General features: G+C 44.2%; 1 protein-coding gene across 10 annotated transcripts in view; it reads left to right on the top strand.

Moving 5' to 3' along the window:
* The window catches only part of LOC120401000, a 131024-nt gene that overhangs the window by 49635 nt on the left and 56631 nt on the right, over positions 1-24758 (top strand). For all 10 annotated transcript variants that reach the window (XM_039530460.1, XM_039530454.1, XM_039530458.1 and 7 more), the window contains 9 exons: positions 200-355; positions 1700-1793; positions 2748-2885; positions 5898-6049; positions 7286-7397; positions 10622-10671; positions 11815-11991; positions 23501-23618; positions 24488-24650. In XM_039530460.1, the coding sequence (XP_039386394.1) occupies positions 200-355; positions 1700-1793; positions 2748-2885; positions 5898-6049; positions 7286-7397; positions 10622-10671; positions 11815-11991; positions 23501-23618; positions 24488-24650 (1160 nt within the window). The remainder of the gene's footprint in view (positions 1-199; positions 356-1699; positions 1794-2747; positions 2886-5897; positions 6050-7285; positions 7398-10621; positions 10672-11814; positions 11992-23500; positions 23619-24487; positions 24651-24758) is intronic.

Below are 24758 nucleotides of genomic sequence, written 5' to 3'. Positions count from 1 at the left end.
TTAAACTGTCCCATCACCTGGACCAGGACCTCCTCCCTGGCCTTGCTCTGGTTTAGTGTAGGACCTGTAAACCTCATCACACACACACTAAAAATGTACCTAATAGATATTGGATTTCTAGGTAGGTATGTACAGCAGTACTAAACTTTTTTTTTTTTTAAATGAAGCAACTGTACCAAATACTCCTATTTTGTTTCAGGATGTACAAGGCATTTGCAGGGGAGATGGGTTTTGATGAGTTCCATTTATACTTGAGGCCAATGCACTTTGAAATAGCATCTCACAAGGAGAAAGCAGACCAGCCCCCACCAATATTCATTACAGCTCTCCTAGAAGATGACAGTAGTGTGGACAGGTAAACCAGAACTTTGCTGTATTTCACAGGACGTGGTGTGATTAAATATCTTCCCAGACAGATCATAACCAAGCATCTTCCTTAGCCTGGTAAGGCCCACCTTAAGTGAAGGGCACACACAGATTATTCATGCAGGAAACTTGAAATGCTGTGTAATTTGATTCCTTAGCCATAAGTAACTTTTTCTGTATTTCTAATGTAAAGATGTGCTGTAATAAAAGTGGGGGTGGGGGCACCAAATCTGTGTGGAAAATCAGTAGTTTTGGAAGTAAAATGGGTGATATCTCTCATAATGAGGGACATTTTTTAGAGAGTTGGGACCAAGGGAGAAAGACAGTGGTTCCCAGACTTCTACAAATAGCGAAATGAGACCCTAAAAAGCAATTACGGGTTAGTCCATAATTGTGAATGTAAAGTTGCTGCATTACAGAAATCACTCTCCAAAGTTTATCCTACTATACATTGAATAACAACTTCACATCTTAGCCTAAGACTGCAACTGGACCCAACCCCTGCAGAGAGGAGAGACTACTTGTGTCCCTCCCTTTCTCCCCTTATGTAACCATGCAGGTGTCAGGCCCTGAAAATTTTACAGTTACTTTGATTTCACCTTTACAAAACTGGTAAATAAAATTAAATTATTTTTAAAAATCAAGTATTTTGTGGTAGGATGGAAATAAAGTGGGAAAATCTATTGTTCTACCAGATTCAGCAAGGATAATTTCTATCGGTGATTCTCAATCATCAGTATGTATTAGTATTAGCAGGCTTCAGGATCCCCTCCCCATCTGAATGATAGATCACTACTCATCTCCCAATCGGTTGTATATACTCTAATCCACATTGGAGTCTGGGCTGCTCCAAACATACAATTGCAAGCAGCTGAATCTTCATTCCAGGATAGAATGTGCATAATTGAATTGTGGGCAGTGGCAGGCACTGTCTGTTGTGGCTGATGTCATAGTCTGGTAGACAGCACAGCATCCCAAAAGGTTAGGATCTAATATTTTAAATTATGCTTGATTAAAGAGGACAAGTAGATTTTTCACTTGGTAACCCAACTCCTAGAGCCAAATGGGAAAGAATTCACGATGCTCTGTGTTCAGCCACAAACTTCACAGAACACTTTATTTCTCTCTCAAATGCTTCTGAAATATTTAATAATACCCTAATCGTCCTTTTTATTTAAAGGAGGAGTTCTTCATTCCTTTGTGTGATACAAATTATAAAGGGAAGGGAGGCAGAAAATACAAAGTTCTTTAGTATTACTTTTCTTTCCTTCAGTTTGGCTTCTTTGATGCATTCTCTGTATTATGGATTATTGTTATATTTTTTTTCTTGCAGATATATTCCATCTAATTTATTGTTAAGCATTCAAGAGATTGACAATAATCAAATTGGAAAATTTAGCTTTCATACAAGAGATGGTGTTATTCAGGTGACTAGGTTCTTTTTTTCCAAAGGAAACCAAAATCATACACTGCACATATTATTTAACTATTGCAGTAGCATTTAAAGGCCTCAATTAGCTTTGGCTTCATTGTGTTAAGTAATGTACATTTCTCTTACCAAGTTTTTATTATTTTGTGTCTTTATGTAACAGTGTAATTTTGTTCACTTTTCAGAACTATCACTTGATAATATCAGTCAAACGCTCTGTATAATAACTGAAGGCCAAATCTTACCGTCTTTACTGAGACACAATTCTCATTGAAGTCAATGGGAGTTTTGCCAAAGTATAAGGACTGATGAGTAAAAAATAAACAAATCAGGATTTGTTCCTATTTTATTTTATTTTTTTAAAGAATGCAGAAAAGGGATTTTTTTCAGGGGGAAAAGAAAATGAATCTCTCATTTCCTACACTATTTCAGAGTAACAGATTCTTCACTGTTAATCTTACACTTTTTGCACCATTGCATTAAAACAATGGGTACTGTTCAAAAAGTAGAAACAAAATTGTATGGTGCAGAGTGTCATGACACAGAACTTTCCCAGTTCTTCAAAACTTACTTCTTTCCACAATTTCCCCATCCGTGACTCACATTCTTTACCAATAATTTAATATTAATATATAATTTAAAAAAATGAAAATAATCAACATCCTAGCCTTACTTTATATGAACCCCTTCTGTAGTCTGAGGGCATCTCTCTGTCTCATATCCCATTGTATAGATCCTTGATTTAAGTTCCTTGGGGAATACAAATTTATGAATGCAGCTGAGTGAAGTGACTTCAGCATTTAGCCACATTTAAATGAATATGTACCAATAGTAGAATGATTAACGACACTTCTGGAGATTAGTTAAGGCAAGGAAAAATTAGTGTGATCTCTATAACCTGCCTTTATGTTATGGGGGAAATTGCTAACACTTTTGTATTTTCACTCTTTAGCTTTTGTCCCCATCTGGAGTGGAGAACATGGAGATCACCCTTGCCTGTCAAGTCACTCAAAAAAATGCTCTTATTGTTGCTGTTCAGCAAGCCTCATTTTGTCACATGATCCAGCCTACACGTACAGTGGACATGAAGGTCAGCAGCATTTTGTTTCCCTAACCCCATTGGGTAAGGTTTTGGGAGCTAACATCATATGCAAGTGCTGATGGTGCTCAGTTAGATATTAATTTTGTTTTACTTGAACAGTTAAAATACAAAATGACTCTAGCAATTCTTTGCAAACATATTACCTGAAAATAAGATGGTTTCACATCAGTGATTCATTTAATGCATATTAGTTGATGCAGGTGACCACGAACAGCTGAAAAATACCATAGAAAAGAATTTAAGGAGCATGGAGGTAAATTAGATGCAGGAATCACTGGATAAAATCCTATGGCCTGTCGTGTGCAGGGAGTCAGGCTAGAGGATCTTAGTGGTCTCTTCTGGCCTTGACATCTATGATCTTCTAGGAAGGGGATATTTCCATCATGTAACAGCACCAGCAACTCATGTCACCGCTCTGTAATCTTGCCTTCTGCAAATGGCAGCACAGTTGTGACACCATCTTGAATGGGAAGATAACTATAATTGTCTAAGGTTAAACAAAGAGGTTCATAAACCATCCCAAGATTACACAGTCATCATTGTTCTGCATCCCTTGCTTGATAATGTTTTAATTCTGCATTTAAAGCACAGTATTCAGTAGCTGTTTTCCCATCACGTCCCAAACTGATGCATGGTATTACTACACACTGTTACACAACTGTTGTGTTTCACCCAGAGATGGCTGCATTTCAGTGATTGGGTTAAGTGATCCCTGTATATAATTTTAAAACTTTTAAAATAAATAGAGATACTTCAGGATGAAAGTTACTCAATGAATGTTCCTTTTATCATTTGTTTTCCTCCCCCCATATAGTTTGTGAGAGCTGTTGTCCATCCTTTTATTCTGGGACTGATGATTTTCCGCCTCCTGTACCCCAATGCACCCTTTTCTAGTAACTCCCACTTCTATTTCACTTCTTTTGCAGCCAGTATGCTGAGCAGTGCCCATGTTATATACTTTTACTATATACTACATGTGGAAAGAATGGCACAGCAGTTTTTCCAATCTGCCTCCTAATATCTTTCCATTAGGAGGCACCTGATGCTCACCCCTTTTTCCATGAGACTCTCATCACTCATTTTCTTTCTCTGTTAAAAAGAAAAGAAAAAACATACTTCATTGTCTCCACTTTCAGCCCTAGCATTTTGGCCGCTGTTGGGGTGCGATGGGCAAAGGGGCTGCCTTGTGCTTTAGCTGTTTGTATACCAGCCATAGGGACATACATCAGTGCTTCTGAATGTCAGCCAGCAGTGTTTTCCAACATCTTTCCACCACATCAGCGGTGAATGTAAAGGAGTCTTTGTTGATGTAAACTTATACTTTCTAGTCCCTGAAGCATGCAAGTTACACCAGAGTAGGCTTGCTTACCAATATGCACACCTGATTTAGACCCATTATTCCCCATCACATACCTGAGCACTATTAGCCCAAGGGAATTGGTATCCTGAACAGAGCTGGTCCGAAGAACTCTGATAAAACATTGTTTTGTCAGAAATAGCTGATACTGCAAAATCTGAACCTTTTGCAGAGATGCCATAGTTCTAATGGAACCCAGGCAGGTTTCTGTCAGAGCCTGGGGTTCCTGGGCTTGCAGCTCCTTTGCAGCCCACCCGCTGGACTGCCCTGAAACTGGGGCTCCACCTCTTTCACAGAGTGAAAATCAATGAAACCACATTTTGAAATATCAACATCCTTTGAGAAAGAGAATTATCTCTCTGGACAGCTCTAATCCTGAAGTCATTCCCAAATCATTCTCCTGCAATGCAATACAAGTTGCTGCTGCCATGACTCTCAGCCAACTATTGGGAGTAGTCGTTACTTTGGAAAAAGCTTGCTTCTCCCATTCGTATGGACTGGTCTTCCAAACACTTAGAACAATTTTAGACAGTAGAATAGTTCTATGACTTTTTTTTCTTTAGAAGGGTAATGACTATGCATTTAGTTTACAGATGTCTCCTCTCAGCAATAAATCATTCAATTACTACTGCATCTGTTTCTGGACTAGATTATACTCATTTACAGTCAGTAAATATTAGCTGTCTAAGTATAAACCTGGACAATTAATAGAGCCAGCAGAGCAGCAGCAACAGCAGGAGGCTTGGGCAGGTCATGCATCAATTATTCAAGACCAATAAGTAAAGAAAAAACATGGCTTAATTACATGTATCAGGATAAAGAAGACTAAGAAAAGATCCTTATCTTCTCTTTCTGCTACTCACTTGCTGCTCTCTGTAAATGAGAGTTAGTGGAAACTTTATACACAATGTGGGGTGCAGGGAGTGGGGAGGAGGGAACAGGGGAACAGCGGAAATTACCTGCTAATTATTTCTTCCAATAGTGTCTCCACTGGTGTGTCCCAGCCCATGTTCTTTTTCTTACCTATCATAATGCAGGCTTCCTTTTAAAGACATTTCTTTTTCTCTTGCTGCTGTATGTAGTCAATGTTAACCAATGACAATTTTTTTAGACTTGTATTGCATGGGTAGATTGAACTTTCATCTTGGTTTTTTTTCAGTATATTTTAAATACAGTTTTGGGATCACTTTTCTGGTGAAGCCAACAACCCCAGCATCCCCATTTTCTTCATTGTTGATGAAATGTGGAGAATGTTGTTTGATTATAAATTGTGTATTGCCTCTAACTTTCCTTGTCGCCACAGTTTCATTATTCTTATGCTCACCAAGAACTTTTTAATTCAGCTTTCAGAGTTGCCTGGTGAATTAAGCTCAGTGGTTTGAGCATTGGCCTGCTAAACCCAGGGTTGAGAGTTCAATCCTTGAGGGGGCCACTTAGGGATCTGGGGCAAAAATCTGGCTGGGGATTGGTCCTGCTTTGAGCAGGGGGTTGGACTAGATGACCTCCTGAGGTCCCTTCCAACCTTGATATTCTGTGATTATACCATAAGAGTATAGCAGCCACATGGAACTGCAAATCTGTATTGATTTAACAGGCAGTGTTCCCACTAGAATAAGTACAGATTGGTATTCTTAATATTTTAGGAAGCAAATTTAAGTTTGAAGCGTCAAAGCAGCTCAGCAAGTGGAAGAAATTCAAGATCTGGAAATGAAACAGAAAAACAGTTCCTGACGGCTGCACCAGCAACTTCATATTCTACAGGGCACCCTTTAGATGGACACTGGACCATTAAAAGGTATTGTTACATCCTGGCCCAGTCCCTGTCTCTTGATGGATATTAATACATTTTAAATGCACCCAAATCCTGGGGCCCAAGTGCGTCTAAGCCCCTTGAGTCTGGTTAGTGACTGGTAACTGTACCTAGCTCTGGGTCTCTCAGGCATTCTCCCATGTGCAGACCTCATGTCTGACATTCTTCTTGTGCAGTAGGACCCTTCAGTTCAGATGTCTTAAATCCCAGAACAAGTGGCATGGCCCTCCTGAGTCCCCAGATGCTTAGACTCATTCTGTCCTTCCAAGATCACCTGGCTGTGGAAGTTCTGGTTTCAAGTTAAACCCTTCAAAGACAATGTGGAAATAAAGCAAGGAATGCAAGCATAGCACAGGAATTTCTTGACCACAAACACTTTTAGGTGGCACTAGAGCGTTACAGATCTTTGGAAGATAACACAGACCTGAATGCAGTCCCCTGCCAAGTCTGATCTCACCATGGGTCTGAGGTTTGGCCAGCATCCTTAGGCCCATCATCCCATCGTGCCTTTTTGGTCTGATCTTCTTACCTGTGCTGGTGGTTTGAGTCTCCAGCTCAGAAAAGCAGCCCCCTTTTAATATAGTCTCTCTCCCCTTCTTCCCTATGTACTCTAGGCTGAGGAACTGCAGACCCACCCTTTTCCCAAGCAACCTTCTGTGTAGTGTTCATTGCTCTTATGGATGGGTATCAAGAGATCATCAGAATTGATGGCTTTTGCTGGCTGTCTCATGGTAGACCTCTTGGAGATGGAGGTTACAATGGAAAGTGAAGGTTATAAACAAAATGGAATTCACAAAATGACATGGAATTCCCAATTTACTCAAACATACTCCTGGTGTATCACAGATATCCTGTTAATGTGGGAAGGAGACAAATGCTGCATCTTGGCAGGAGATTAGACTAGATGATCCTTGCGGTCCCTTCTAATCCCATGGTTCTATGTTTGTAAATATTTTGTTTCTATTTCCCCATATTTCACTTACAATGGAACCAAAGAGATGTGTATTGCTAGTCTGTACTTGGGTTTTGTCTCTTCCAGTTACTCTACTCTATCTGTGTGCAAAGAATTTATTATTAAGGTGAGTATTTTGAGGCATTGTGTTTTAACCTAAAGCAATAGCTAAGTGGCTCAGATTGTCTCTATTTGCTCTGCTTCTGATGGCTTAATCTTCCCATTCCCAGTTGCAGAGCTCAGATACAATGTTTTCATTTACCACTCAGGCCTCCAGAAGCTTTTGTATCCATTCAGTTGGAGAAACTGGGACCACGGGACATGATGCTGAACACGTTCATTCATAAGAAAGAAATCATGGGCAGCAGAATGCAGAACCCTGTAAGTGTGCCAAAGAATTATTATTTGAGAGAGAGAGAGAGATTTTGGTGACCTTCAGCAATATATTAAGATTTTTGATAGCATTGTTTTTTTAAAAAGGCACCAACATAACACTCAACCTGCCATTACTTTTAAGGAGAGGAGGGGATGGGCCCGTGGTTAGTGTGACAGACTGGCAATGTCCTGGACAAATCGTGTGGAATTAAGATAAACGTCACTGAGTTAGATTTAATACCTTGTAGGGTCCACTGTGTGTGGTGTTGTGGAATTGTATGCAACTCCTCTAGGAAGAGGGGAATAGTAATGTAATTCTTCCAGTTATCAGCCTTTTGAAGCCCCTTTGGAGAGGCTGACATACACCAGTTCAAACTGGATTCTCCATAGACCACCAGTCAAAGAAAGAATTTTTAGATAAAAAGCCTGGTTTTAATGAGGCTCTGGGTCTTTGTCCTGATCCAGCAAATGGACAGGATCCCCTTAAGAAAGGGTTGGAAGAAGTGGCCCTACTGAGACCCCATAAGACTGTGTCTGAGCTGAAGCTGTGATGAACTTGAAATCACAAGGAAACCCCTTGACTGGGATGTTGATGGCCTGCTCCTGTTAGAGCCCATGTTAGGGCTGGGGTGAACTCTGGTAATCTTATTAGCATGTGCGTATGTTCTTTTATTGTTTTCAGTATGTTTTCTCTGTAGTGCTTTTACTGTAAGAATAAAACAGACTTGCAGAGGAAGTGCTGTGTGTAACATAACTGTTGGCAATCACTCTGACGTTAGCCTCTGAAGAGAAAGGAAACAGGCCTGCGTAGGCAGAGTCTCTTGCTGGGATATCACAGTATAGTCAGGGGACAGTGCAGCCTAGAAATATCCTAGTCAGAAGGGTGAGAGATGCGTATCTCCAGTCAAAAGAGGTGTCGGGCAGGGGAGCCTGAAGTCTAGAGTGAGTGTCCTTGATGGACCATAAAGGGAGAATACAGGTGCTGTTGCCCTGAACTATGACAGTTAGTGCACCAGCCTGGGGCTCAGGAGACCTAGTTTCAATTCCCTGCTCTTCCACAGACCTCCTGTGTGATCTTGGGCAAGTCATTTAGTCTCTTTGTGCCTCAGTTTCCCATCAGTAACAAGGGGATGATGGACCTTCCTTACCTCACTGTGGTGTTGAGTACAAATACATTAATGATTTGTGCTCAGATACTACAGTGATGGGGTTCTAGAAGTACCTAAGCGAGAGTGCTTTAAAATGTGTTACAACGAACAAAAATAAAGAATCTCTGTTAAAATAATAATAATAAGAATTCTGTAGCAGAGAAGGAAACTGAACTTGAGGTGGGTTCAGTTTATTAAATAAATAGTTCATCTAATCTCAGTTTTACAGTTCTGTGGTCCCTGAGTGAATGGAGTTTAAAGGCTGCCTCTTGAACTTCCCACACTCCTCAATTGTTCTGGGTACTTTTGCACCACAGCTGAACATCTGACTATAGATACTTAGATTAAAAAACAAATCGCAATCTGCAGTTGTATTACTAGGTTAAATTAAAAAGGCTGATTGGAGCCATGCTTGAATATCACCAGCTGGGATTGTGAAGAAATTTTCATCCATAATGTAGCATTGCAATTACATGGAATTTTATTGCGGTGAAGCATCCACCATTGGCTTTAGTTAGAGACGAGACAAAATACTAGAGTAGGCAGACTTTTTATCAAGTCTCTCTTGTTATGTCACTTTCAGTTTTATCAGTTTGTGTTTAATTTTTAGAGGAAGATAAATAGACTTTGTGTCATAGAATCATAGAAGATTAGGGTTGGAAGAGACCTCAGGAGGTCATCTAGTCCAACCAACCCTCTGCTCAAAGCAGGACCAACCCCAACTAAATCATCCCAGCCAGAGCTTTGTCAAGCCGGGCCTTAAAAACCTCTAAGGATGGAGATTCCACCACCTCCCTAGGTAACCCATTCCAGTGCTTCACCACCCTCCTAGTGAAATAGTGTTTCCTAATATCCAATCTAGACCTCCTCCACTGCAACTTGGGACAATTGCTCCTTGTTCTGTCATCTGCCACCACTAAGAACAGCCTAGCTAAATCCTCTTTGGAACCCCCCTTCAGGTAGTTGTAGGCTGCTATCAAATCCCCCGTCACTCTGCTCTTCTGCAGACTAAGTAAGCCCAGTTCCCTCAGCCTCTCCTCATAAGTCATGTGCCCCAGCCCCCTAATAATTTTCGTTGCTCTCCACTGGACTCTTGCCAATTTGTCCACATCCTTTCTGTAGTGAGGGGCCCAAAACTGAATGCAGTACTCCAGATGTGGCTTCACTAGTGCCGAATAGAGGGGAATAATCACTTCCCTCGATCTGCTGGCAATGCTCCTATTAATGCAGCCCAATATGCTGTTAGCCTTCTTGGCAACAAGGGCACGCTGTTGACTTATATACAGCTTTTCGTCCACTGTAATACCCAGGTCCTTTTCTGCAGATCTGCCACTTAGCCAGCCTGTAGCAATGCATGGGATTCTTCTGTCCTAAGTGCAGGACTCTGCACTTTTCCTTATTGAACCTCATCTGATTACATCTTTACGGTCAGCTTTCTAAGTCGGACCCAGATTTTCTATAGGTCTGGAAAATCATCCTTATCCAGTGTCTAGAAACTGAGATACTTGGATCCTGTCTTGAATTTGCTTGTGATTCAAGACTTCTCCTAAATGCATTACAAGTTAGGCGTGGTCCTGAACAGACATGGGGTAGTGGTCGAAGCCCCATTAAATATTTTATCAAACAAATTAATCAAAATACATAATTCAGTTGAGTATATTCACAAACTATGGAACCAGCTCAATAAGCTGACTGAATATTTGTGGGGGAACTATAAGTTGAATACTTTTTTGGAAAATATCTCCAATGTGTCAATTAAATGGTGTTTAATATCATGTCCTGAATAAAAATTATTCTAATAATTTTGTTGAATTTGATTATTGGATTGATATAAATTTTTACAGGATCTGCTGTACTGGCGAAAATCATCTCCGATGTTCATTCTCATCAAAATTTTTTATGAAGAAAGGAGTTACACTGCTTTGTAATGTTGCCTATGATCCAGAACCTTATTTAATACATTAATAAAGCAGCATTTCTATAATAGAAAATGTTGCTATATTGGACTATTTTATAGTCTTTTGGATGCAAGGTACACAAATGTTGTAGAGCTGTCACTAAGAAGAAAATATTATCTTGCAGAATGAAAATGAAAAAATCAAAAGAGAAGTTATTGCTGAATACTGTCATAAGTGAGTACATCAAATATATACATTTGTCTCTTTTTTCTTTTTTTTTTTTTTATTTTTGTTTAAATCCTGTGCGACTGAAATGTGAAAGTGGCCGAGGCTTTATTTTGAACAGGATCTTTTTCTATTAGATTACAATATAACCATTATAATGTATTTTTCACAATGTTTTATAGTTAGTCATAAAGCAAAGAGAAAGAGGAAGGCTTCTAGTGATTAGTGGGAGATTGTGGGGAGCTAGAGGGAGCACAAATAACATTGAAGAGAGTGTGCTGGAACAGATGGGAAATGGGCCATTCTTTTTCCAGAAGCAGGATGAGGAGAGAGGTTGATGAGGTAATTAGTGGGTGAGAAAAGGTCAGGGAAGTGTCTTCACCACAAGGGTAGAGTTGTAGTAAGAGTAGTTTACAGTAAATCAGAGAATGATCTAGTGGTGATGGAGTGGCTGGCTTTGGTCACAGATAATCCTGTAAATTCAATCCATGTGCTAGGGTGACTGGAGGGATTGGGAAATGGGAAGAATCGGAGTTTCAAACTTGAGTTGGATATTTTTACACTTGCTTTGACTTGGCAGTGTAATAATACTTTACAGCTATAAGTCCCACTCTGGCTTCTATTTCTGTCTATAGGAATTTTGCCATCAACTTCAACAGAAACAGGATTAGATCCTTGTATAAAATGCCAGTTTGTCTACAAAACTAAACAAAAAACAAACCACCAAATGGCAATTTGACTGGATGAGAAGAGAAAAACAAAACACTGGTTTAATAAATTAGGTGTCCAACACAAACTCATTATGTCATGTTACAATAAGGCATAGAGGAGTTAAGTATTAATATCTACCTCAAAGGGGTTGCCGTGAGCATTAATTAATTGATGTTTTTAAAGGGGTGTGAGAATATCACGTGAAAGGTGTTACAGCAGTACAGAATATTAAGCAGCTTTTCTATATGGTGCCACTGTGTGTTACAGCATAGCAGAATATCCATCTTTAAATCTGATGATTTTGCAGTATACGTTGCCAAAGGATGTCTCAGTGTAGAAAGAGATTAGAGCCAGGAAGAGTACAGCTTATCTAGATGGATGACTCACTGCACAGTAATTTTTATATAAAGACTATATGCTAATATTTGGTACCTTTTATAGATTGAGCCATCGTATGTCACTGTATGCCCTGCGAGGCCAGATCATGGCATACTACAATAGTCTGAAAATCCTGCTAGAAGATTTCCCTGTCATCAGAGACAAATACTTCATGATTGGGCTATCTCAAGAAAAAAAGGGGAACAGAGACTCAAAGGAAAATCTTGAAGCTGATCCCAGGTTTGTAATGTCTTCAAAAATTTGTCCTTGGCTGCCAGAGTTTCAAATTAGCAAGTAGAGATGAGAAAAGAACAGTGTAGCTAATAGCCCATATGCACTTTGAGCCACATTTTCTGCCAGGGTCCAGTGGACCTCTGATTTTGTGCACACAATTGGTTGTGCCTGCGAAAGTCTGCATACATGGAATTCAAATACTCCAAAGGCTTCCACCACCATGGATGGGAGAATCAAATGAATCTAGTTTATGTTCAGAATGTAAACCCTACGTTCACAGATTCTCAGGCCAGAAGGGACCATTGTGGTCATCTAGTCTGACCTGTATAGCACGGGCCATAGACCTTCCCCAAAATAATTCTTAGAGCAGATCTTTTAGAAAAAAATCCAATCTTGATTTTAAAGTTATCAGTCATGGAGATGCATGGTAAATTGTTCCAATGGTTAATTAGTTTTGTCATTAAAAAATTAACCCTTATTTCTAGTCTGAAATGAAATCTTTAACTCAGTTTAGCTAAAGTTGTCGTCTTGTATTTCCGAGTTAAGTGAAACCTGTTAACAAGTGAGAGTACAAGCTCTAGCTCTGTCCCTGAACCCATTGGGATTAAGAACTAGCATCAGTTAACCACTTCTCAAGAACTCTAGTTGACTCTCTTAGCCTGGCTGCTTAGCAAGGACTAAATCAAACGCACAATTGCCAGATGAGCACAATTCTACTGGGGTATTTATCCTTCTGTAGTTCGTACTACATACCGGTTGCTGTTCTAAGGGTTAAATGGAGATCTCTAGTAGAGAGAGAGAGAGTCCATAGAACAGTTCAGAAACATTCATCACGCTGCAGGGAAAGACTTGTTTAGCATTGATTCTGCTGCTGAATGGTTTGGCCATTTAGCCCTCACTGGGCTATTATATCGATAAGTCATGACAGAGTGTATGTTAATAGGTATTGGCTGATGCATTGGGCCAACTCCCTTCTACCATCCAAGAAGTGAGTCAATATTGGTTTGTTAGTTTTTTAGTTTTGCATTTCTTTAAAAATACTCTGGGGAGGGGGTTGTTACACAACATCTCTTTCAACTATGAAATGTAGCTTGTGGTGAAAAGAGAGAGAACAGGGGACATGCTAGAAGACAACTTTAATTAGCTTGCTATTAACAAGCAGCTGTTCTCCCTACATTTGAAATGGTGACGAGCTCCTATGCTAGAAAGCCAATTAAAAGTAACTCAGAGGACTGTAAACTGGGGGAAGAGTAATTTTAAAACTGCCTCTCTTTCCTTCAGCCCTCACCCTTTAACCCCCACCACACTTCCCAACACCACCCCCATGCTTTTTTTGTCCACACTTTCTGTATGTAATTTATTATTAGTTACATAATTTAAATTAAAATAACAGCGTAGGACCACCTTGTCTACTGTCAATTAGTTACATTTCAAAGAGACGGGTTTCAGAGTAGCAGCCGTGTTAGTCTGTATCCGCAAAAAAGAACAGGAGTACTTGTGACACCTTAGAGACTAACAAATTTATTTGAGCATAAGCTTTCATGGGCTACAGCCCACTTCATCGGATGCATAGAATGGAACATATAGTGAGGATATATATATACACACACACACACACACACACACACACACACACACACACATACAGAGAATGTGAAAAAGTGGGAGTTGTCCTACCAATTCTAAGATGCTAATTAATTAAGAGAAAAAACTTCTTTAGTGATAATCAAGATAGCCCATTACAGACAGTTTGACAAGAGGTGTGAGAATACATAGCATGGAGAAATAGATTCAATGTGTGTAGCTTCCATCCTTCCTTAGTATTATTTCAGGAAATTAATTCTAGCACCTTCTTATTCTCTGAAATAAGCCTATCATCTACATTTTTACTCACCAGATGTTTGAAGGGTGAGCAGGATGTGCACTCTAGTTTCTCATCACAGGAGGGAGAGAGGGTGGAAGAAGGGTAGAAACTGAAGGAAAGAGCATGGTGGGGAGGGAAGAGAGAAAACATACAGTAAAAATGAATATAAAGTGAAAGGCCAAATAAGAGAAGAAAAAATATTCCTGGGGGAATTCTGTGCCACTGCGCAATGCAGAATTTGCACAGAATCAATATTCTTCTTTGAGTGATGGTCCCTATATGTATACCAAACGCAGGTGTGCATGCATGCCATACGTTGGAGCTGGAAGTCTGTCAACAGCTGCGTCTGTTGCCACGCACGGTCACCTTACATCGCCACGTGTGCCATGAGAGGTTATAAGAAGCCGTGTGGAACGATGCGCCCTCAGTTCCCTCTTACCGCATGGTCAGAGTCAGAATCCTCTCTTCACTCTTGTACGCTTTACGAGAATGACAATCTGTTGTAGGTAGATAGTTCTATTTCCTTTCTCTTCGTAAATCTGTAATTATGTTAGTTTGGTTAGTTAGTGTATATAGTAGCCCCTTACGGGGTTTCTCCTGACCCCTTTGAGGGATTATGCCCTGCGTTCCAGGGTTGAAGAACTGGGCCTCATGCCCTCATTTATTCTCCGTGAGTTACGAGCACATGTGCTGCCTCTACTGCCTGGGTGAGAGACACCTACTGGGTTGCCTACTGCAATATCTGCAAGTCCTTCCCGTCAAGGACCCGCGATGCTCGACATCAGCACCTCTGCAAGTTCCTTGTGGTGGAAGTGCTCTGGCCTCATGCAAAGTCCGATACTGGACGGTCAGTGCTGGCTGTGCACCACTCATCACTGGCTGTGAGTGCCCCGCCCTCGGATTCACTCTCAGATCCATCAGAACCACCAAGACGTGAGAAGATGCACAGGAACAGTCGCAAGTGCTCTCACGATCACTGCAGTAAGTCCCCATTGCAGACCGCTGCACCACACCATGTTTTCTCCCCAAGCCAGGTTCAATCAGGTGAGACATCGCATGATGACCCCGCTGGGCCACCCCTAAGGCAGTGGGCAAGGTAAAGCAGAAGCAAGACGTGCCAGAACTGCCGGTTCCCGAGAGGGCCGAGGCTCCCAACAGCCCGCCGGAGTGCACTACTCAGCCATGTTAGGACTGTGCGGGTTCCATTCTGCGTACCCTTCGTCGGAGTGGCAGACAGTGGGAGGTACTCTGGACACCGGGCCAGATGAATCCAGTGGTCCCCACATCCCACCTAGACCTGCTGTACCCGCTTTCACCGCTTCTTTTGATCCCCCTGGCCACCTTCACCAGCAGATGAGCCGCTCCTCCTCAGCTGTGACCCACCACTGCCGGCTGCGGTACCGCCTGCACCGATGGCTCTGCCACTGCTGGAGGCTTCTTTGGACTTGGAGGGCTTCTTGGCAGAAGTGCCATCCTTCTCCCTGGTCTCCTGGTGTAGTGCAGACTCCTGGGCTCACCTGCCTTTTCTGGCACCCTACGCTCTGGGTCTGCAGTACAATCTTCTGGCACCACTGGCCTGCATGGGACCTTTATCGCCGCCCATACCCACTGTTGGTGGCCTCATACCAGCCCACTTCAGCCCCTCTGCTGGCTCTGCTAGTCTTGGACCTGGAGGAGGACCTGGCACTTGAGCCAACACTGCCGACCCCAACAGCAGGTTCCTCCTCTCCGGACAAGACCCTGATCCCATCTACCCTCTCCTCTCCTGACTGTCACCATCAGTACCAGGAGCTGCTACAGACGATGGCCCTTGACTTGGGCAACCCCTGCAAGAGGTCCAAAACCAGCTGGACCAGTTGGACATTTTCCAGCCCTATGGCCTGACGTATGTAGCTGTGCTCATTCACAACACCATTCTACAACCCGCGCAAGTGGTGTGGCACATGCTGGTGTCCTGCGCCCCCACGCTCAAGGGAGTGGAACGCAGGTACTTCATGCCAGCTAAGGGGGCTGACTTTCTGTTTTCCTACCCACCTCTGACCTCACTAGTCATGCATGCAGCCATGGAATGGGGGTGCCAGCATTCTGCCTCTTCCACCCCCCCGGATGAGACGGTGAAATGCCTGGACCTCATGGGCTGTAAACTCCACTCCTCCACGGCCCTTCAATTTCACATTTCTAACTGTCAAGCTCTGCTAGTGAAGCACACTTTCAACAATTCTAAAGTACCAAGCTAGTGGAGTTCTTGGAGGACACCCCATAGGATAAGTGCCAGCGGTTGCAGGCCCTGCTGTCTGAGGGCTGCTGAATGGCCAAAGTCAGTCTCCCAGCCACAGCAGATAGGGGGGACACATCTTCCTGCTCCCTGCCCACAAGGATGGTGATGAAATGTGACGCATGGCTCCAGTCATCCAGCTTTCCCAGGGATATCCAATCTGTTGTCCAGGACCTCCCTTTCAATGAGTACAAGCTGCCCCATGCAGGGGCGGCTCTAGCCATTTCGCCGCCCCAAGCACGGCGGCACGCAGCGGGGGGCGCTCTGCCGGTCGCCGGTCCCGCGGCTCCGGTGGACCTCCCGCAGACGTGCCTGCGGAGGGTCCGCTGGTCCCGTGGCTCCGGTGGACTTCCCACAGACTTGCCTGCGGCCGGTCGCTAGAGCCGTGGGACCAGTGGACCCTCTGCAGGCACGCCTGCGGGAGGTCGCCAGAGTCGCCTGCCGCCCTCCCAGCGACCGGCAGAGCACCCCCCGCAGCATGCCACCCCAAGCACGCGCTTGGTGTGCTGGGGCCTGGAACCACCCATGGTTCCGTGCAAAGATGGACGAGGCCTTGCATTCCTTGAAGGACTCACGGATGACCCTTTGGTCCCTCAGGATCTACACTGCTGCCCCTGCAGCCGACAATCTGAGCCACAGTTTTGGCAGCGCCCATACCTGCCATACCAAGCTATCTATACTAGGTACCAGGAGCAGGCCTGCTGGTGCCCCTGTTCCCAGTGCCCACAGCTATCGGCCACTGGTACCTCTGCCGCCACACCTCGCCACCATCAGACGGCCCAGTTTTGATGCAATGTCCGAGAGCTGTGAATCCCCCGTGTCACTACCTGTGGCCCCCTGTGGCACCTTTTGGAGACTGTCTTGCCCTATTCACCTACCATTGAGGCAAGATCACCATGAATCAATGGTACTGGAGATCATGCGACACAGCTACTTAATAGAATTTCTCACCTTTCCATCTCACCAGGCCCCCCCTCGCTCTCTCTGGGAAGCGCCACCCACAACACCCTACTTCAACATGAGGTGGACACCTCCTCAGGAAGGGTGCTATAGAACCCGTGACCGCCCACTCCCTTTCTCAGCAGGGGCTTCTACTCCCTGTACTTTCTCATCCCAGAGAAGGATGGGGCCTCCATTCTATCCTCAATCTCTGCTTACTCCATACTTTCATCAGAACGACCAAGTTCTGCCTGGTGACCTTGCTTCCATCATTCTCTCCCTTCCCCAGGGGGTGTGGTTCGCAGCTCTTGACATGAAAGATGCATATTTCCATATCGACATCCACCCAGCCCACCACAAGTTCCTCCACTTCTGCGTGGGTGACAACCACTATCAATTCAGGGTCCTTCCATTTGGTATCACCACGGTCCTCAGGGTCTTCATCAAGGTCTTTGCTGTCATAGCGGCCCCCTACCTGGACAACTGGCTGTTGATGGCCCCGTCCCTTACTGAGGCAGTGACAGAAGTTGCAGCTCTCCACTTGCTTCTCACCTTGCTGGGTGTCTGTGTCAACATGGAGAAATCCGTGCTCCTCCCGACACAGATGGTTCACTTCATTGAAGTGCGCCTAGACTCGATCGCAGCACACAACTTCCTCTTGACAGGCTGCTTTGCCACCCTCCCGGCCCTCGTGAAGACCCCGTGCTGCAACCCGCACACGATGATGTGCCATTGTCTCTGCCTCCTCAGCCACATGGCAGCCTGCACCTATGTGATGCCACACGCCTGACTCCATATGCGCTGCTACACCTGTGGCATCTCTTGGTCTGCAGGCCCCATCTTGACCACCTGGACTCAGCCTTGACCATTCCCAGCTGGGTCTGCACATCACTCACGTGGTGGACTTTTCCTACTAAGGTGCTCCGAGGCATCCGTTCACCACTCCCGGCCCTATGGCCATCCTCACCAAGGATGCCTCCCTGGCAGGGTGGGACGCACACTTGGCAGGCTGCACCACACAGGGGAGGTGGACTCCCACAGAAGCGCGCATGCACATCAACACACTGGAGCTGCGTGCAGACAGCCAGGGCTGCCACGTGTTCCTGCCTCTTCTCCGTGACCAACACGTTCAGATCCTCTCAGACACTACCACCACTGTGGCGTACATAAACAGACATGGCAGCATCAGATCCCAGTCACTTTGTATGGAGGCCATCTGCCTCTGGAACTGGTATCTCCACCACAACATCGTGCCCCACGTGATGTACCTCCCAGGGGCACAGAACTCCCTGGTGGATGCACTAATCAAAACTTCAAGTATCCAGAGGGTTAGCTGTGTTAGTCTGGATCTGTAAAAGCAGATCAAAACTTGGTACCTCCACCATGAGTGGGAGCTCTATGACCCCACACTCTGCACCAGCTGCCGGGCCTAGGGCACCCCCCTCTGGGATCTCTTTGCTACCCATGCAAACCGCAAGTTCCCCCTCTATTGCTCCAGGGGTCAGGATTCCTTCTTTGGTGGCACGCCAGCCTTCAGTACAGTTTTCCCCCAGTCCCTGTCTTCCCCCCAGGTCCTCCACAAGATCGCCAAGAGCAGGCCAGAGTCATCCTGATAGCACCATGCTGGCCCCAACAGTTCTGGTTTCTCAAGCTATTCAGACTGTCAGCTCACCCACCGATCAGTCTCCCCAACAAGCTGGACCTTCTCACGCAGGACCATGGCAGGCTCTGCCACTCCAACCCAGGTCTACTCCAGTTGATGGCCTGGTTTTTAGACAATGCCTGGTAATCACCTGTCCACTGTATTCTTACACACAGTAGGAGGGAGTCTACGAGGGCATGCAACACCACGAAATGGAAGCACTTCACCTCCTGGGTGCACTGCTGACACCTCCCCTTCCATGCTGTCTCCGTGCCGATCATTCTGGTCTGCCTCCTGGAGCTCTAGAACTTGGGCCTCATGCTCAGCTCGATCTGCCTCCACCTCGTGGCACTCAGTGCCTTCCTCCCTCCATGTGGACAGCTGATCAATATTTACCCATCCTACCACTACCACTTTCTGAGGGGCCTGATAACTCCCTCCAGTCCTCACTCCCCACCCCCTCTTGGGACCTCAGCCTTGTGCTGTCTGCCCTCACCCAGTGTCCCTTTGAACCCCTGGCCACATGCTCCCTGGCTCATCTATCCATGAAGGTCCTCTTCCTGGTGGTCATTGCCTCTGCCCAGCGGGTCAGCAAACTGGCAGCCATGATGGCTGAGCCTCTGTATACAGTTTTCCATAAGGTCAAAGTCTCCCTGCGCCTTCACCCTAAGTTCCTCCCAAAGGTCGTCTCAGAGTTTCATCTCAGCCAGTCCATCCATCTCCCAGTCTTCCATCCTAAATCCCACGCCACTCCTGTGGATAGGACATTACACTCCCTGGACATCCACGGGGCACTGGCCTTCTACTGGCCTTTCACACCTCCCCACACCTCTTCGTATCCATCGTGGAATGTTTGAGCAGGCAGGGCCTCTCCTTGCAGCATATATCCAGTTGGGTCTCTCAGTGCATTACAAGATGCTATGCTTGCTCCATTGTGACACCGCCCAGCAGAATCTCAGTGCACTCCACGCGGGCACACACGACCACCTCCACCTCCCTGGCGGACGTACCCTGGCATGAGATCTGCTGTGCAGCTCTGTCCACACCTTCACAGTGCACTACATCATCAACCAGTGGGCCATGCTCTTCTGCAGCAGGCCTTACCTATCGCGTCCTCGCACCCACCTCCAAGCTGATCGTTGCTCCGTACTCACCTGCGTTTGGAATACATATAGGGACCATCACTCAAAGAAGAGGAGATTACTTACCTATATCTGGAGGTTCTTTGAGATATGTGGTCTCTATTTGTATTCCAATACCCGACCACCTTTCCCTCTGCTGTGGAAAGAGGGAGACTGAGGGCGCATCACCCCGCATAGCCTCTTATAATCTACATGGAGCGTGTAGTGACATAAGGCAGCTGTGCAGGTCAACGGACACTGCTGCTGAAAGACTTCCGGCTCTGGCACATGGCACGCATGCGCACCTATGTTTGGAATGCAAATAGAGACCACCCATTTCAATGAACCTCCAATTACAGGCAAGAAGAGTCCTTTTCTGTGCAGAATTTTCCTTTCCCTGCAGAATTGGTGCTGCAGAGCTGCTGGATGCCACTAGAGGCCACTGGACCCAGCAGAGCCCAGCTCCCCAGTTCGCAAATAGAAAAAACGGCTGTGGGGAGGGGGATGGAGCTGGAGGGTTCCCAATAGCTGCAGTTCCTGGTTTGCCCGGAGGAAGCATGCAAGAAACTCCACACAAACCCGGGACCCAGCATGTTTCTCCCTCTGGATCTCTGGGCTCTGGTGGGGCAGGGAGATGCAGGTGTCTGCATGGGGGGGGCACAATTAAGCTATGAAGGGGAGGGGATGCAAGTGTCTGGGCTGGCGAGGCCCCTCGGCTGGGCTCTGGGGTGTGGGAGGGGGTATGGGTGTCTGGGCCAGGGGGTCCCTGCAGCTGGGCTCGGGCGGGGGAGGGGGAAAGGGGTGTGGGTGTTGCTGACAGGTATTTGAAATAAACTACCAAAATAACTGAAACTGGCATGATTATATAGTGTTGTTTTGACAAAACATGCAGAATTTTGCAGAATTTTAAAATGTGTGCAGAATTTTTAAATTTTTGGCACAGAATTCACCCAGGAGTAAAAGAAGAGGGTTTCAAGAGAGAAAAATAAATGAGCAGTTACAGAAGAATCAGTCCAAATGGGAAAAATTAAAAAACAAACAAACAAAAATAAAACCCCAAAGAAAAGATGTGTCAAGGAACCTGATCCTAAACCCCACTAAAATCAGTAGAGACTCCCATTGGCTTCAGTGAGTCTCTAGATCAGGTGCCATGAAAAAAATTGGATAATAAAGTGGTTACCCTCAATCTTTACAGTTTTGCCTTAGGTAACTTGGTAATGTTACCTGAGTATTAGCAATATTCCCCGCTAAAGGACAGGAAATGCAGAAATGCTGAGATAATTCCGTTAATTTATCTAAGATAGTCAAACATTTAGATGTAACACTCTGAGTATCTTTCCAGGACCTGAAGGAGAGCTGTGTGCGGCTCTAAAGCTTCTCTCTCTCTCTCTCTCTCTCTCTCTCTCCAACAGAAATTAGTCCAATAAAAGATATTATTTCACCCACCTCTCTCTGAAAAGATTTTCTGGCAACTACTGTGTGAAGGCAAAGAAAGAAGCGGGGTGGGGAAGGGAAGCACTGGTATTTGTTTTATATTATAGAGAGTCTGTTTTACCTAGTATCTTTAAGCTTAAATTGTGCTTTAGCTCTTTCTGAAGTGTGTGTGGGGGGAGGGCAGCTAGGATGATGGGGGCAGGGGTGGAATTCTGAATAATTTCTCAGATATCACCAGGGCAAATGGCCTCATCTGGATGCTATATAAGTTGTCTTGTTTCTTTCTGATAAGTTAACATAACATGAAAGCTCATGCTGCAAAACGTCTGTTAGTCTATAAGGTGCCACAGGATTCTTCGCTGCTTTTACAGATCCAGACTAACACGGCTACCCCTCTGATACACATCATAGCAGCAAGAAATGACATTGACCTCTTGGGGAGGGGAGGGGCATTCTTTCCTTAACCCAACCCTGGAGAAAACACCATTTAAAAGGAAATGGAGCTATGTGTGCATCGAAGAGTGGGGAAACAGACCCCTTTGATGGAGAGATTAAATATACAGACATCCATGCTATGGGAGCATGCTTACTATTGAGAGCATTGCCTTTGGGGTGAACTGCAGCTGTTGTACTTGGTCTCTCCCTGCTGTTAGGGCTTCCAGGCAATGGTGTAAAATGGAGGAAACAGATAAAGAAAGTAAACAGTAACGTCACCTGGTAAAGTGCAGTTTCCTTGGGTACAGTTTGTTCTTATCGTTCCTTATGCAAAATAGGTAACGAACAGCTGGTTAAACAAATCCTACCCAAAGGTAATTCTCTCATTTACAACACACTGCAGTTAACCATTTCTTATTCCACTCCCACACAGATGCAAGTTGTTCTTTCTGCTGTTTGACCTCTCTCTTTAATCACAATAATAATAAGTAATAAGTATAAAACTCACTTTGATGTAAATCAAACTTATTCCCCTCACTCATAGGTGCTGGAACTAGGGATGCTGGGGGCCGGGGGGGGGGGGTGCGCCAGCACCCCTGACTTGAAGTGTTTTCCATTATATCCAGGGTTTACTGTTTGGTTCAATGGTTCTCAGCCCCCACACTATAAAAATTGTTCCAATATCCCTGTCCCCACTGAGTTAAACCTCTCATCTGAGACTAAATTAGTACAATATTGTATTTCATGTTCATGTGCACTGAGACAGGAAATGACTGTTTTGTTTATGTGGAAAAACAAAAAAAATACATGATGCATATTCTAACTTTATAATTTAACATCTTCTGACAAGAAGATGGGGCTGTCTACTGAAAGTTGTACAGGAATTTAAGCAAATATTCATTGTAGACTTTTAATTCTTATGAATTGTTGTAGCCCTACCTATTACTTTGGAAGAAGGAAGTTACATTTCTACATTTACTCCTCTAAATTAACTTTGTTTACCAAGAGAGGGAGGATCGTAGAACCTTGAGGATCCCTGCTGATTCTCCCACACTATAACATTTCATCACCACACTGGTCCAACTCCTTCCAAAGAGGGCTGGGTGTGACTTCTTTGAGCCTGTCTGTGTTGTTTCTGAGGCAGACAGAAGCAGTCATCAGAGAATGATGCAAGATAGTGCTATCCTATGCCAAAGTTGAACACTTTTGCCTAGGGATCAAAGAGACAATCCTACAAAAGTGCCTCCTGTGAGGAGTCAAATGTCTTCAGTTCTCGTTGAAGTCAATAGAAATTGGGGCCACTCAGCACTTTGCAGGAGCCATTCAGAACCTTGTAGGAATGGGCACCAAGCTCATTATTTTGCAGGGCTGGCCCATGACTTATTATTTTTGAATAAATAATACCACTCTGATTGAGAGAGGCTATTTGGCATAAGTGACAGTTATGCATTTGGTTCAGAGAAGCCTTTTGCAGGGCATTCTGGTCTTCTAGATTGGTACACTATAAGGCCTGGTTGAAAATCCACTGAAGTCAATGGAAAGATTCCTATTGAATTCAATGGGCTTTCGAATCTGGCTTTTAGCAATCATTTGATCTCTGAAATATGCGTATTTCTAGCTGTTCCAAATCTTTGGGGTAAATCCCAAGCCCAAATGGAAGTTTTGCCTGAGCCAGCAAGAGGTTTTTTTCCCCAACTTTTAAGTGAGAATTACAACATTGTAGTATTTAGCTTTAAAAATTATTTCAGAGACTTTTATTTAGTTGTAACTTTCATCATTTGTATCATTTTCCCCATATAACTCAGGTCATTTCAGCCACGACCACATCGTTTGTTGTCTCCTGATGGGCAAGCTTTCCTCAATTTGTGGTTCATTCCTCACCCTTCTGAGGTGCTGATTATGTTTAAAATGCTGCCGGAAAAGGTTGGTATTTACAAACTTAAAGAGAGATTTTGTTTTCTTAATTAAAGCATGTAGCTATATCTGGAGGACAGACCACATTCTTCATACATGTTGAAATGTTGCTTTGTCGTTAGAGATGACTAGCCCTGGGAAATAAACAAACTCGCAGTGTGTTGATTAGAATGCCTGCTGCAATTAATATATGCCATCAGAGTGGTGTGTCAGGTCACAGGCATTAAGAAAAAAGGTTGCATCCTCTGTGTTTGAGACACAGGAGCAAAAGATAAAAGGATAGCAGGGTAATGTAAGTTAGTTTGGATCTTTATTAAAACCAGCCATGTTGGATCCCCTCTGCCTACAGACAAGCCTGCATGCCCCTAACCCTTCCCCTGCTGTCCATCCATCTGTCTCTCCCCACCCAAATCTATAGGGAAGTAGCAGGGATGTTGGCTGTAGTAGCTGTGTTAAGAGGAAAGTGGTGGTTTAAAATGTGAGGAGGGAAAATAGAGAAACACCGTAACATACCAATTGTTTGCTGACAAATTGCCTGTTTGGTCTTGATCTATTTATCTTTTTCATGGGTGGAAAAAAGTTGTTTTTATTTTAACAGTACAAAAAGACACTCATTCAAGACTCTAGGAGACCTAACACTCAGTAGTACAACATAACATTTTAGATTGTAAGCTCTTCATAGAAGAGGCAGTCTTCTGTTCTATGTTTGTCCAACACCCGCCCAGTGGGCCCCAATCCTGACTGTGGCCTCTAGGTACTACTGGGATACAAATAATCAGTAATCTTCATTCATGAATATTTGCTATTGCTATGTATTTTCTTCACATTTTCTGTCTATCATTTGAAGGGTTTTCTCCCAATGTTTATTTTATCTGCAGGCTGCTTACAGAGCACTCAGGCAGAGCCTGCAGATCGTGGCAGCACTTCATGACATCGTTTCATACCTTTTCAGCTTTGCTCAATTAGGAAACTCCCCAAACTGTTTTGATTCCCTAAATCCAGAGCCTCTGACCGCGGACTGGGGAGGGAACGAAAGGATCGGTAAGTAACAAATACATCACCATCAGTGGTCAGAGCAGGCTCAGAAAAACCTTTCAAACAAAAAAGAGGACAGTTACTGACTGAAATGGTGCCTTTTACCTTAAATAT

The sequence above is a fragment of the Mauremys reevesii genome, linkage group 3, assembly GCF_016161935.1.
Source record: "Mauremys reevesii isolate NIE-2019 linkage group 3, ASM1616193v1, whole genome shotgun sequence".
Lineage (NCBI taxonomy): Eukaryota > Metazoa > Chordata > Testudines > Geoemydidae > Mauremys > Mauremys reevesii.
Note: the sequence above shows the minus strand (reverse complement) of the source record. Positions and strands in the feature narration are given on the sequence as shown.